General features: G+C 35.6%; 1 protein-coding gene across 2 annotated transcripts; it reads right to left on the bottom strand.

The window, feature by feature from the left end:
- Window positions 1–303: 303 nt before the first annotated feature.
- LOC133311694 (serine/threonine-protein kinase PCRK1-like) lies at window positions 304–3,924 on the bottom strand. Of its 2 annotated transcripts, none has more exons than XM_061512783.1 (5): window positions 3,710–3,924; window positions 2,804–3,211; window positions 2,080–2,340; window positions 1,740–1,862; window positions 304–1,242 (listed from the first exon to the last, which is right to left on the bottom strand). In XM_061512783.1, exons 2-5 carry the CDS (start codon window positions 3,188–3,190, stop codon window positions 727–729), a joined length of 1,287 nt encoding a protein of 428 aa, XP_061368767.1. In that variant the 5' UTR covers window positions 3,191–3,211; window positions 3,710–3,924; the 3' UTR covers window positions 304–726. The 2 variants fall into 2 exon arrangements, with proteins under 2 accessions (XP_061368767.1, XP_061368766.1); XM_061512782.1 differs by having other exon boundaries at window positions 2,804–3,200.
- Between the last annotated feature and the right edge of the window lie 11,659 nt (window positions 3,925–15,583).

Raw genomic sequence — 15,583 nt, 5'->3', positions numbered from 1 at the left:
TCAATGTTTATATACATGCATAGAAAAGCAACAAAACTCGATATTTTGTTTGAAAACATAATAATCTGTGCATTTGATGCAAGACTTTGTTAAAAGATATAGTAAAATTATTCATGTGTCTTCATATAATATGGTTTAAATTTTTCGGAGAGTTGATTATGTGACGTGATATTAAAACCTATGATCATAAAAGTTAAATTTCCACGAGGTAAATTAAAAAAATAAATTAAACTTATATCAACGTTTCAAAATCCAAAGAATTTTTCCAGAGAAAGAGTCTCTCAAGAGATATAACAAAATCATCCAATGCCTTCAAATTACAACCAAACTATTTTACATCCATTAAAGTGATTAATGTACACTTTTCAGTATACTGGCTTCTCTGAGATCCAGAACAACCAGATGCATCAGGCTCATCAACAGAGTTAGTATATCATAGAAATCCAGCCTCTACCTTGAAGTACATAACTCATTCCTCTCACGTACTTCAATAGCATCCCTAAAATTTTCATTAAATAGTTTAACAAGCTAGAAGAACCCGTGAGGAGCACAGGCAGTTTGTACACATTGTTAGAGGAGATGAAGAGCTTAGACATTTTTTTTGTGACAACATCGCATTAACATAAGCTCTTTGTGGTGTCCCAAGTATGGTAATTATAGATGATTCTTGTCATAAAGAAGCTTTGCCTCCAATTCATAGCCTTGATAAATTTAAAGCTTCAATAATCAACATGCTCTTAAAAGCTTTGGTCTCCACATCCTAAACCAATTACAAACTCCTGGTTTTGGATCCATGATCCTATTCTTGTTCTTTATTTCAGTGTCCTGAGAAGCTTCTACTGAGGCTACATTCTTCAAGGGTGACTGTGGATTAGTACTCACTGAATACTCCACAATCCTATTCACCATTTCTAATACTTCACTCATCTTTGGACGGTTCTTTGGGTTTCTGACCAAGCATCGGTTAGCTATTACAGCAAGTCTCTGAGCGGACTTGAAGAGGTGTTTTTGTTTTCTATCAAGTCTTGGATCCAATATTATTTGAAATCTCTTAGCATCTGAAAGGTAAGGCCTTATCCATTCCAACAGCTTCTGCTCACCCTTGGGCCGATTTCGATCTAAAGGGCGCCTGCCAGTAATGAGTTCATAAAGGAAGACACCATAGCTCCATACATCACTTTTTGATGTTAGACGTCCAGTTTGAACATATTCAGGAGCTGTATACCCCATTGTTCCTACAATCTGATGAACATGCCAGCCATATGAATGTAAGTTGTATGTTGATTAACTAGATCCAAGCTAAAAATGGCTAGTTCCTTTGTATGAAGGATGCTTTCACTATATAAAGGTAATTTACTAATTTTAACCATCAATGTTCTCATGTTAAAATAACAGTAGTCATAACAAAGTAGAGAAACTTAGATTGAGTGATTTTTTATGCCACAAGAAGTGAATTTATTTTTTCAACATATGTTAAAAAGATGGAAATTAAAAGGCACCAAGAGAGGTCTTATGATTTCCAGTACTAAAACATGATTCATATGATGACATATTTGACATGACCATTTACTCTAACCCCATAAATTGTTAGCAGGCTTTACTGATGCCTTTAGATTCTGGTCCCTATTCTTATACCAAATTTCTCTCTTGCTTAAGCAAAGATCAAAAGTAATTGCATCTCTGCATATGTGAACAGTGGATTAATATATGAAATCATAGATCAATAAACATATCCATACCGCTGTTGAGACATGAGTTAGCCCATCAGATGGTCCCAGTCTTGCTAACCCGAAGTCTGACAGCTTTGCATTCCATTCCTCGTCCAGAAGGATATTTGAAGATTTGAAATCCCTGAAAATTATCTAAGTATCCCACACATAGTTAGCACAGCAATAACAAGCCGCAAAACATTTGAATAGCAAAAGTGTTTTTTTTTTACAAAGTCCAATTTAGCCTCTCTCAGCTTCCTTTCCATTTTCTTATAGGGGAAATGGGATATCTAAAGGGGCTCAAACCAAGTATCTATAAAAGGCTTTATGTAATTGAAAAGGAAAGTTATGCTATATGCCTATACTATACCTGAAAATCCATTTCCTCATGCAGGTAAGTTAAGCCACGAGCTGCATCTTGGGCTATTTTCAATCTCCTATTCCATGGGAGAGGAGTTTCTAATCGTGGGGATAAATGGTGTTCCACACTGCCGTTGGGCATATATTCATAAATCAGAAGCCTCTGGATTCCTCTTTCATCATCATCAGCACAGTACCCAACTAGTTTCACAAGATTGGGATGCTCAACAATACCCAGAACATTCACTTCTGTTACCCATTCCTTATGCCCCTGTAAGCCAAAAGTAACACACATTGTAATGTAGAGTAAAAAGTACACTAAGGTTAACACAAAATTCCTATCTTGTGTAGCAATCAAATCATCTTACTTTACCACTAAAGTGTTTTGAGGATCGAGTAAGATGTGCAAAATATAATAAAAACTTGAAGTGTGGGAAGATAAATAATTAAGTATTCATCATTCTTAAAGATAAATAATTAAGTATTCATCATTCTTACTTCTAATTGTCTCTACTCGAAGCAACTTATGTGACAATTCAAAATTAAGCTTTATAACATTATGCTTATTATAACTTGCATTATGATAATACAACACATAAAGTACATCATATAGCAAAATAACTATACATGGCATGATAACGCCTTATCATAATTACTAAGATACCTCTTTACATTGCAGAAGCAACAAAATTAAAATAGCTTTCACAAGGAAAATATAGAATGCAAAAGCTTGCCTGAATTCCTCTTCTACCAAGTTGTTTAACTGCAACTTCAATTTTTCTAGAAGGTTCATCAACACCCTTGATGAATCCCTTGTAGACACACCCAAACCCTCCCTCTCCAAGCATAACAGAGCGACTAAAATTCTTTGTAGCTGATTTCAGTTCAGATACAGTAAACACTCTCAGGTTGCTGGGTCTTTGGGATAAACTGGGAAATGCATTCCTCCTGAGGGAGTCTGTGCTATTGTCTGAGGCATTCTGAGAATTTAATTCAGAACCAGATCTCTTCATCTCTCCCTCAACATAAGTAGAACTATTGGACCGACCCGATAATGACGGCAACTGCAAGCTCTTAGGATCGTCCTTCTTCTCTCCGTAGTAGAATGAAAAACACTTCATTTCAACCTAACTGGAACAGGACTACATTTTCAGAAAAAGTGAAGGAAAACTAAGAAACATGAAGTCATTGAAAAAGCAACATGACATCCAAATTGAAGGTAATAGATATTAAAGACTTCCCAATCACTTCACCAATTCAGAAAGGAAAAAACAAACCCATTTGCAGTAAATAACCGTGCATGACCAAATTTCAGAAGGAGATTTTCAGATAACCCCAACAGCTCTAATTTCAGATAACCCTAACAGAAATCTTGTTAACTCATAAAATCATATATTTTTCTCAACATCATTCAGAGAACCAACCCTATTCTAGTAAGTCCTTGTTTTTTAGGGGTAATCTAGTAAGTCAATTTTAAACTACAAAAGTAATAACACAATTGGTACCTGAAACTACATGTCTCCAAATCCAAAAATAGAAGATGCCCATAAACGTCTATATAAGGATAATTTTTGGATCAATTGCAGTTCCTATTTGTCTATAAAGAAAAACAAAAAAATTATCTTCAGATTGAAACTCACCTCTAGTCCAAATAGATAGTTTGATTGCAAAAAGCCTCAGCTTCTCTGAGCTCAACAAAATGACAAATTTCCCTTTCTTTTAAACTGAGATTCTGTGAAGAGAAGAAGACCCACTTAAGCCATTGCTTCCAAAAGAGGGGAATGAAGAGAAAAACTTCAACTTTCCAGAGAAAAGGAGAAGTCTCCACACGGCAACTGCAGGCGCACCAACCAAATCGGAACACAAATGGATATACTATGGAGAATATTATTTAAGATCAAAACCAGGTGCAATGTGAACGTGTCTTTCGGATTCCACAGACCAAGTAAAAGCCAACGTTGTTGTTCATCAAGCAAGTCTAGGTGGCACAACCTTGTCACTTTCCCTTTTGTGTGTATCGATGTAGTTATGTTGCCGCAAAGTGTTAACTTCAGAAAAAGACACAAGTTTTTTACATGGCTGTATAGATTAGATATTTGAAATTTACCTTCTTCTTCATTATTATTTTACTATCATTGACTCCAATATAAAAAAAGATAAAAAAAAAACAGAAAGTACGAGGAAGTAAGGAATATGAGTGCTTTGTATCGAAGGAAACCAAAGAATCTTTCTTCGACGTTACCGAACGTTGACCGAGATTGTTTGACTTTGACCGTTTAGTATCCTTGACTGAGTGAGAGTATATAAATTATGAAAGGTAAATAAATCAATTGGTATTGTCTTTTGAATTTCGTTATCAAAAATTTAAGAGTGGATAAAGTTAATTAATTCAGGTGTTTATTTTCTCAATTGTGATTGTTGTGTTTTCACCAAACCATGAGGTGAAAGTGATCACTTTGTTATTAATTATGTTTGGATATTTGAGGAAGTGTTTTGTGGACTTAATTTAAGGCATGGTTTAATGTGGTATGGTATATTACTTTTGACTTTAGGACGGTCTAGTCTAGTCACTTGTTAGGTCTTTCGATTTTCATTCTTGTTAATAAATATTTTATGTATTATACGAATGTTTTTGAATTCAAGTAAAACTTTTTAAAAAAATGAACAAATATTGAAGTAATTTAGTTATAGTATAAAGATGGAGGTTGTATTTACAAAAAAATTTTACTTACCACCTCTTATTATCCAATTTTAACTGTTTATTTTTATCAATATAATGGTTATAATTTATTGAGTCACACTTATTAATTAATTATTAGTTTTTAATAAATTATAACTATCAGATTAACAGAAATCAACTGCTAATATTTGATTGTAAAAGATTATAAGTAAAAAGATGTTGTAATATAACCTTCCTCTAGTATGAAAAGTATAGATTAAAAAATATTTAAAATTATAAAAAAATTTATGTATTAATAATTTAAAATTTTTAAATTTAATAAAATGAGTTAAGAATGATCTGCTTCATTTTTAAGAGTGAATTGAGAGATTATATTACTTATGTTACTTTTTATTAACACCATCTTCACCTTATTCTCAAAGAATTTGAAGCATAACTACGTATATAAAAATAGATAAATGAATTACCAAAAAAAAGTAGATAAATGAAGAATCTTTAGATAAAAAAATATGCAAATAAAACTATAAATCTTGACTTTTTTTTTCTTCATCTAAGTTTACAATTTTGTCCTCCAATATAAATAGAGCTTTTTTTGTAGTAGTTTAGTACCTAAATCATTTCTAAAAAAAGTAAAGGTATGCTTTTGTACTTCCAATATAAGTTTACAATTTTGTCCTCCAATCTTTCTTTTTTTTTGGAACACAACAACAACAGAACAAGCTACTCTAAGAGTCCCAACACCCATATTATCCTTACAAAGTAAATTATTGCACCCCAAAGGAGGGGTCAAAAACAACTAAACATTCCTTTCAACAAATAAAGTTTTGTGCCATCCAATCAGCCACAACATTTCCTTTCTTAAGAGTATGCTTAACCGCACTGACCAGTTCCTCTCAAGAAGATCACGCATAGTGTTTCCAATGTGATCTAGAGGATGATTATGTTGGTCATCTTGCTTTATAAACTTCAAAATCTGGGTAGAGTCCCCTTCAATAATGATGCTTCGAAAACCTTGATCCCAGGCAACAGTAAGACCCACAAGGATACTCTATAATTCCGCTCTGAATGAATTTCCCTGCCCTAGATTTTTTGCAAATCCTACTACCCAATCTCCATTACAATTCCTTATCACTCCACCACAACCGAATTTTAAGCTTCCATTCGAACTAGCTCCATCAACATTTATTTTCATCCAGCCAGCCAAAGGAGGATTCCATTTGATCACTTGGTTTTGGGTTGTATTTTGCTGAAGACCTTCTTTCAACAATAAACATTTCGCAACAATAAAGTTCACATAGTGACCAAGAATGAGTCTGATACTTCTCTGAATATCCGGTTTCACCCCATTAAAAATGAATTCGTTCATTTCCCTCCATAAGCACCAACAAGTCACGCCAAAGAGGAGAGGTCAACTTCTATTATTTGTGCCATCAACCTCAATTTGCAGATTCTCATTTATCCAATCTTTTAAGGGATTCGAACAAAAAGAGAGCCACTTAGTAGGATAAGTCAGAGCTTTCCACACACCTTGAGACCACAAATAGCATGGAGAGAGCTTTCCGAATGAGTTTGGCAACGAGGGCATATATTCATAGCAGCAAAATGTCTGTTGAACCGTTGTTGGTTTGTCATCATATTAACATATGCAAAAGCCAAAGGAAAGTTTTGATTCTACTAGGTCCGTCCCACTTCCAGATGGCTTTCCAATTCACTCTCGACTGGTCTCCATCATTGCTCTTTAAAGCTTTGTAAGCAGATTTTACAGAGAAGCAACAAGCACTGGTCTCTGTCCAATAAATCATGTCTTCAACATTTTCAGAATTTGCAGGTATCATGCTAGCATTGACATTCTTGACTTCAAGGGAAACAAAGTTTGAGATTTTCTGCCAGTCCCAAGATCCTTCTGATGTAACATAGTAAGAAACTTTCCCCTGGATAGAGTGTTCAGGTATCTCTTTATTTGCCACATCCTTGATGTGTCCTAGATTAGGCAGCCAATTGTCTAGCCAGAATTTTATGTTTTCACCATTACCAACCAGAATTCTGGAATACTGTCTAGCCACACTTTCACTACTCCTCTCCAAAGGTTAAATCCAATAGTTGAAAATTTCAAATCAGGGATTGGATCATTACTAATCTGGTATTTGTTTTTCAACACTTTAACCCAAAGAGCATCCTTCTTCCTAAGAATTCCAAATCCTATTTTCATTAGGGAAGCTTTGTTTGTTTCTCTCGTAGATTTAAGCCCCAAACCTCCTATCTCTTTCGCAGAGCAGACCTTATTCCAAGTGACATTATGAGGGTTGTTTCCATTGCTGCACGAATTCCATAGAAAGCCACGAGTAATCTTCTCAATTGCATCACAGGTTCCAAGAGGAAGAAGATTAGTTTGCATAGCATTGTAACACCCCCAAATTTTTAACAATTTATAATAATATAAAATTTCTAAAATCATAAATAACTATGAAATTTAAATTAACCAAATTTGGGAAATGTTATCGCCGCACTTGTACTATGGACAAGTGTAAGACTAAATTTATTATATTAAATAAAACCAAAGTCTAAAGTTTAACTAAAGGAAATATGTCTTATGCATTTATTAAATCTCATAAAATTTCTAAACTTATGAACTAGCTAGAAATATCTGAGTCGTTATCCTCACTGCTCACAGCTAGCCGCATTCTTTGCAACCCGTTTCACTGAAAATCTGCTCCCCCCGAAGGATCATTGCAGCCAAACAAACACAAACAGTCAGCAAAGCTAGTAATCCCAATCCAATATACAAACATATATATATATATAGGGTTTTATAAGAGTTATGTTGTAGGAAAAATGATTGTGTTATGTTATAGAGATTCGTTTTGCGTGCCAGAGTTTTTTTTTTTTTTTTGGTTTCAAAAATTGTGGATCCCACAAAATGTTGTGTGTGTAGGAAAATTGTTGTGGTCATGTTAAATGATAGATGCAAAACCCATATATATAACTTATAATAATCAAATCAAGTAATATAACTCAAAAATTCAAATCAAGTATCAACTTGTTATTTATTATATTAATCTTTATTTAATCCATTTAGTGCATTTAGTTCATTTAGTGAGAAGAGAACCATGGTAGACCCGGAAAACCCTGTTGTCAGTCTACCCCGTGACCCGAGAAATCCTGTTGCCAGCCACGTATAATCAAAATTGGCCATATCAAAATATCAAATCATAGTGTGCACACCTCTTCTCAAAGTTGCTACTAGTACACCAAGAAACTCTGTTGTCAGATACCACTTTTGGGAGAACGAAAAATATCATTGTCACATCACGTAATACCGAAGGCATAAAGCCCAAAGGTTGTGTTCATCACTTTCAGGAGGTACCATCCCAAAAGCTATCTTCCCACTATTATTTATTACAATCACTCACAATCAATAAAATTCAATCTTGTCACAATCCTTATAATTGGAAAATTTCCTCAAATATTTTTCATAATTTCCACATCAATTTAATCAAGAGTATAATTTTCAAATTCAAATTTTCAAGATTATCATAACTTCCAAATCCATCATAATTTTCAAATCCATTATCCAAGAATATCATGATTTTCATATTCAACATCTACCAGAGTAAAATTCAAATCCAATCATCATATCATAATTTTCCAAATCATAATCCAAATATTCATATCTATTAGAGTAAAGCCAAAAGCCAAAAGCCAATAATTAATCAAATTAATTTCTAGAGGTTAAAATAATTTAATTTAAATACCCTAAGAGTTACATATAATATATGAAAACATCCTAAATTTCCCCCAGGATTAAGATTACATTTAAAAAATTTAATATAAAATTATCCTACGATCACCTAGAGGATTGTGTATACCAAATCTCATCTAAAACTAATTTAAGATGCCCTGAGGATCAGGATTACATTAGACAAAATTTCTTATAAAAGTTAATCTATTATTTCTAAAGCATTAGGATTATACTCAACAAATTTCATATAAAACTAACCTAAAAGCATCTAGGGAATAGGATACTTAGGGATTAGGATTACCTGGTCTCTGTGTTTGATGACTTCTAGGAGGAAAAGCGATTAGAGAAAAGAAGCACAGTCGGTAGCCAGAAAAACAATAACAAAATAAAAATTTGAAATAAGAAGAAAGAGAAGAAGAGGAGAAGATGGAGAAATGTTGAGGATTGAAAGTGATTTGGTTTGGTTAGGTTAAGCTCCTATTTATAGCTGAAGTTTTGTAACTGAGATTTTAATTATGGTAATGTCAAAAGTCATCATACTTATTTCAATTATTGAAACTGCAAGTAATATCAATGGTCATCATAATTACGTTAATTATCCTTAATATATTGTAATTATCATATTTAAATGAAAATAATTGTTCATATTACCAATTAAATGATAACCACTAACATTCAATGTCAACCAAATATATCAATGTTTATAACACCACTTTATGCTAAACCCAACATGTCTGACATGATATAATTATACACATAAGGGTACTCTGTAACATCCCGGGCGTTGACGAGGGTGGGGAGTGATCGCCGGTGCGAAAGGGCATGGACAAGGAGTGGCTCCTGGCAGGCTTCTAGGGACGGGGGTACATGAATGAATCGAATCAACACCCGAAAGAGAGGGATTCCAGAGACTGTGCTGGTATGGGATGGTACAGTTGGGAATGGCTTATAATAATTAATTGGTACTACCTATACTAACAAGATGGATCTATTTTTCGGTAGCCCGGAATGGAAGAACTCCATAGTTAAGCGTGCTTGACTTGGGGCAATTCTGGGATGGGTGACCTCCTGGGAAGTTTTCCCGGGAAGTGTGCGAGTGAGGACAAAACACGCTGAAAAGTCTCGTGTTAGTGTGTGGGGACAGTCGTTAATCCTTGCAAGTTGCCAGGCGTTACATACACAATATTATTATTATTATTCTTGGGTTATCACAGCATACATAGGAAGAGCTGACAACACTGATTGAGCAAGCACATTCCTACCTGCGAAGGACAGTGACCTTCTCTTCCAAGCTCCCATTTTCCTGTTCACCCTCTCCATAATATGACTGAAGCTACCTTTGGTAACCCTCTTGTGATGAAGATTAACACCAAGGTATTTTACCAAGTCTCCCGTTAAACCAAACCCTAGCTTGTTACTTAATTCCATGGCATGGTTGTGATTGACATTCCTCGAAAATAAGACTCGAGTCTTTTCAGTACTGACACTTTGACCAGAGGAGTCACAGAAACAATTCAAGATTTGTTTCATGATTTGAGCTTGCTTTGTTGATGCTTCACCAAACAGAAGTAAGTCATCCACAAAGAAGATATGTGATATTGGAGGGCCATTCTTCCTTAATCTCACTGGTTCCCACTCTTTTTAGTCAATTGTCAGGCTAATCAGATAAGCCTGACGTTCGATACACAGGACAAAAAGATAAGGTGAGATAGGGACACCTTGCCTCACTCATCTGAAGGTTTTGAATTCTCTAATAGTGGCTCCATTCTACAAAACATTCATAAAAATGGTTGATACACAACTCATGATTAAGTTAATAAAAGATTCAGGGAACTTGATGTCCTGAAGAGTATCTTTGATGAAATCCCATCCAAGTTTATCATATACTTTTTCCAAATCCACTTTGATGGCCATCCATCCCTTTTTACCTTTCTTTTTTCTGTATAAAAAGGAAATAAAACAAATTGCAGTTCTCTAACTAAACGGGGCCAAGCAACACCCCAAAAGTCATTCTCCTAGACCCCATTACATTCTTGGGGGAGGATTCTCCATCAAAACAGTTTCCCATCATAAGGAGTGAGAGTAACCAGCAAGCCAGTCTGCAACTCCATTACCCTATCTGAAAATGTGAACAAAATTTACTTTTTACCTTTCTTGGATCTCATGGAATGGAAAATTTCTTGGGCAATAATGATATTATCAGAGCTATGTCTTCCTCTCACAGAGCTACATTGATTAGGCCCAATCAAGTGATTCATGTGGTTCCTTAATCTGTTAGAGATCAACTTGGTAATGGTTTTGTGTATCACATTGCATAGGCTTATGGGTCGAAGTTGTCTCACAGATTCAGGGCAGTCCACTTTGGGAATCAGATATAAGAGAGTCTGATTAATCGAGGCCACACCAGTAGGGTTCAAAAAGACTTCCTTAACTACCTCACAAACGGCTTTACCAACCTTATTCCACTGAGTTTGGAAAAAAAGAGCATTAAGACCATCAGATCTTGGTTCCTTAAAGGATCCAAAGTGGAATACCACATACTTAATCTTCTCCACCGAAGGCATAACATTTAGCATCCTTAAACTCTGATTTCGAAGTAAGGGAAAAGCTCCTTTCACAGGAAAGCTAGGTTTGCTAAAAGCCTATTTACAGTATAACTTCTCAAAGTAGCTTGATATCATGTTGCTTAATAGGCTTGGTTCTCCCAACCATTCATCATTTTCATTTTTCAGAGAGTCAATTATGTTCACTCTTCTTCTAGCTACTGTTGTGGAGTGGAAGAATTTTGAATTTCTACATCCAAACATCAACCACAGGCTTTTTTGGAGATCTTCTAAATCAATATAATAGAATCTGCTTAATTTGTCATCGACCTCTTTGAGTCTAGCATGGATGCTAAATTTCTTTTTGTTAACTTCTTTGTACGTGTCATTATGCCAAATCAGAGCCTCCGCTTGGAACTTCTCACAAGCTGGTCTCCAGTTAGCTTCCCCACCCCAACAGTTACTTATAACATTCTGGAAAGAGTCACAAGTCAACCAAGAAGCCATGAAACAGAAAGGACGAGTGCTATTAGTTCCCAGAAGGAGGGGATCCAGTAAGGAGAATGATAGGTCTATGATCAGAGCTATAGAAAAGGAGATGATTAAGGAATCAGTTTGGGAAGCGCAGATTCCAATTGTCTTTGCTACAAGCCTTGTCAAACCTCTCAAAAAGCCTACCCCTCTTCCAAGTAAATTCTGGACCTTTAAACCCAATATCAAAAAGACTACACTCATCAAGACAAGCTTGGAACTCCCTCATTGAGTTCCAATTTGGCTCTGCACCTCCAGTTTTCTCCTTTTCCCATAGATAGGAATTGAAGTCACCCATTGTAATCCAAGCATCATTAGCATTAATGTTTAGATTTTGGAGGCTTTCCCATAAAGGTCTTCTTTCAATACATCTAGGACTCATATAGATAAAAGAGATAAGTCCTTCCTTCCTTGACTCTTTCGAAGCTAAAGAAATGTGAATAAATTGATGGTGCACAGAGATAACATTGACATTAACATCTTCATTATTCCACAGGAGCCATAGTCATTCAGAAAATCCCACAACTTTTTGAATATAATGGTTGTTAAAACCCAACTTTGCAATGCACCGTTTGGCTTTTTCCCTACTAACCCGAGTCTCCATGAGACAAAGAACTTTGATTCTGAACTTATTGGTGATGTCTTGAATAAGCGGGGCCAGACCTTTCTTACTTTCTCCCCTCACATTCCAGCTGCAGATAATCATTTAATAACTAATAAACATTAGTGAAATAATCCACTTATAAACCTGAGTCATTGTTTGATCTCTGAGAAGACCTTCATACCACTCACTGTAACCAGATTAGCATCAAACTCTTTTCCTTCTGGAGATGGCGAGAATCTTCTCATTAGTTCCAGAGCGTCAGGAGGCTGAGCCTTAGGATTAACATTGTCCTTGCCTTCTCCTTGAGTCTCGACACCTTGCAACTCCCCTATGGCGTCTGCGATGTTACTTGCTTTGTTTTCTAGTTTACCGTTATGTTTGGATATTTTAGCAATAGACAAAGGCTTTTTAGGATTCAAGGTGGGTCTTTGGGCTGGTTTACTAATAACCCTTTCAGGCTTTAGCTTTATGGGCCCCTGTTTAATGGGCTTTGGTCCTTTCAAACTTTATTTTTTCTTTATCTCAGATCCTAGGTGGTTATTTCTTTTCCTAATCTCAGCATGGGGAGATTCACCAAAAGGGGTTTAAGCTTTACACAAGCATCCTCAGTTGCTTTCTCAATAGTCATGTTACTAGTACTTGCTCTATCAGAAGCTGTCTCAGGACTCATGACCTTTACATCTGCACCATCACTCTCTGTCTCAAGACTTCTAGCCTTTACACTTGCTCCTTTCATAGCTATCTCCGAGGTTTGATTGAGTTGGGTTGCGACTTCACACATTTCTCTTATAGCTTCAAATCTCGAGCTTACTGCTTCGGCTACATGAAAATTGGCGGGGAAGCTTCCATCCTTTTGTTTTCTCTTGTCACCTCTGACAAATCCTACATACTTCATTTTCCCAGGATCGTCACTACCAACCGTCTTCTTCTTTCCTGGATCTTCGTTGTTCATCTGGGGTGGTTTAGGTTTCTTTCCTCTTGCTGGACGTTGAATAATCATCTACTCTCCAAATAGTTCCTCTTCCAGACCTCTACTCCCTTTCCCTTTGTTTGAGTTTTGGACCTTCGAATCACAAGCCTTGCTCCCTTCCATTGCGCCTTCACCTTGCACTTTTGGACAACGGTCCTTCCTGTGTCTATATCCACCACATCCAAAGCATATTAGGTTCATGCCTTTATAGGCTACATGCAAGGTCCTGCTTCCTATTTTAAACTTGGAAAGAAATTTTTTGGAAAGATCAACTTCTACATATATTCGTGCAAACCTTGCACGTTCTGTAAACTCCTCCAGGCTAGACTCTTTCTTCCGGATTGAATTTTTATCGATTCTAAGAGTCCTACCAAAAATGTTGCCAATGCTTCATAGCAGATGAGAAGTATAGAACTCTAGCGGCAAACCCGGTATCCTTATCCAGATGGCTAGCTTCTTCAGAGTTTTATCATAGGGGTGAACAATGGTCTCCATCTTTGAACTGTAACATAATGTCCTGCGATGACCCACGGTCCATCTTGGAGGACATGAGCATGTTCTTTTTCGTCCATAAACTTGAAAAGAAAATAGTCATTTTTCAGGTCTATGAACTCATAAGCTCCTGAGATGCTCCACATTTTCAGCAATCTTCCTAGAAGATATTTTACATTTAGTCTATTTCCTAGCAGCTTCACTATGAGTGCATTCTTCCACTTTTTGCATGCTTCTTTATGGATCTCTTTCAGATATTTGAAAGAGGGACATAAAGGGTCTTCTTCGGCATCATTCACATCTTCCTCTTGTAGGTCTTCTTCATCCTCTTCACGCAACTGTTGCTCTATCCAGTGCTCCTCTTACTCTTCCTCCCCCTAGTACCATTAAACTGAAGGAGTGTATCTTTATAGGATACCACCCTCCTTTTAGGGGGGGTTCTCCCTAGTCTTTTGTTCCTCAAGTAATTCAGCATTCACTATTTTTTTTCCTTTGGTCCTTTCCATTTCAACCATCTGCACCACAGTTTCCTCTTCCCTTTCCTTATCTTTCGGTTTCTCTATGCTTCTTTTCAACAGGTCATTCTCTTCTATCGACTGAGATTTTCCAGCCATATCCCCTAAGACACTAGTTTCCCCCGAAGCCCTAGCAGAGCTCACCATTTAACACAAATAGCTTGTGTGAAAGTTTGTCCTCCAATCTTTAGGTCCTATGCATTTGGTACCGTTATATCACATGAAAAAGCTTCAGGGAATTCAACATTTTATAATAAAACACTTTTTTTATGTACACTTTCTCTTCGTTATCCCATGAAAAGATTTTAAGATCTTATTTGATATTTATTTTAAGTTAAAAAATACTTTCAAGTTAAACCTAATTTTTTTTAAAATTAAAAAATTGTTTGATGATTTTATAATATTTTTATTTTAAAAATTAATTTCTCCTAATAATTTTTGGCTTTTGAATTTTATTTTTCTATTATAATTTTTTTATTATAAGAACTTTTATAAAAATATGTTTAGCCTAATTTCTAGTGTTTTAAAATCCCGCCCCACCCCGGGGTCGACCTCCCAGGTCACTGACCCTCTCTCTCTGAGGGTTTGTGTTAGTAGTTAGACCCTATATGCATGTTGACTCTTCTAACCCCCTGGTTGAACCTGTGACTCCCGGGTCAGAGGGATCACTGCAATTTTTATTTGAAAAAAAAAATTATACATGAAATGATGTCGTTTGATGTGTAAAAATAAATAAAAAACAAAACAAAACATGTTACTGCCTAGATTTAGAACTAGACTTGAAATCTGAATCGTTCTTCTTCTTCTCTTCCGATCTTCTCTCCCAAACCCAGTCTCCCTGATCCGGTGATCTCCTCTACTGTGCTGGTTCTTCTCTTCTCATCGTTAATTTATCGTGTCGCCTCCTTTTCTCCATTATTCTCTATTGAGTAAGGGATCTCCTTTCACATACTGTTGTAGGTGCATGAGAAGAACAAGAAGAACTTGAGTTTGATGATATAACTTTTCATTAACCCCATTGGAATATGTGTTTTATACTTTGATACTTTAATTAGTTTGTGAATATTGACTTGTGGATGTAATTGGTTGAATTATGTTAAGCATATTTTGAATCTTTAATGATTGGTGCTTTTATTTTTATTTTTTTGAGTTTTTCATATATGATATATATTTATATTTTTTTAATGTATAAAATCGGATCAACAGAATGATCCTGTGACCCTCCAATTGAATCCATGACCCTTGACTTCGGCCGAGTCAATGTCGGACCGAATCTTTAAAGATTGCTAATTTCTACTTTTAAAGAAAGAAAAGCTAAAAAAAATCCCCAGGCATTAATCACCACTTTAAAAGTGCGCCCAGAAAAATAAAAATAAAAAATCTGTTAATTAAATAGTTGTAAAATGAAAATTATAAGCAAAAGAAAATATGGTTCCCTTG

Source organism: Gastrolobium bilobum, unplaced genomic scaffold (genome assembly GCF_033153095.1).
Source record: "Gastrolobium bilobum isolate Gb01-03AN ecotype WA unplaced genomic scaffold, APGP_CSIRO_Gbil_v1 utg16366, whole genome shotgun sequence".
Taxonomy (NCBI): Eukaryota; Viridiplantae; Streptophyta; class Magnoliopsida; order Fabales; family Fabaceae; genus Gastrolobium; species Gastrolobium bilobum.
Note: the sequence above shows the minus strand (reverse complement) of the source record. Positions and strands in the feature narration are given on the sequence as shown.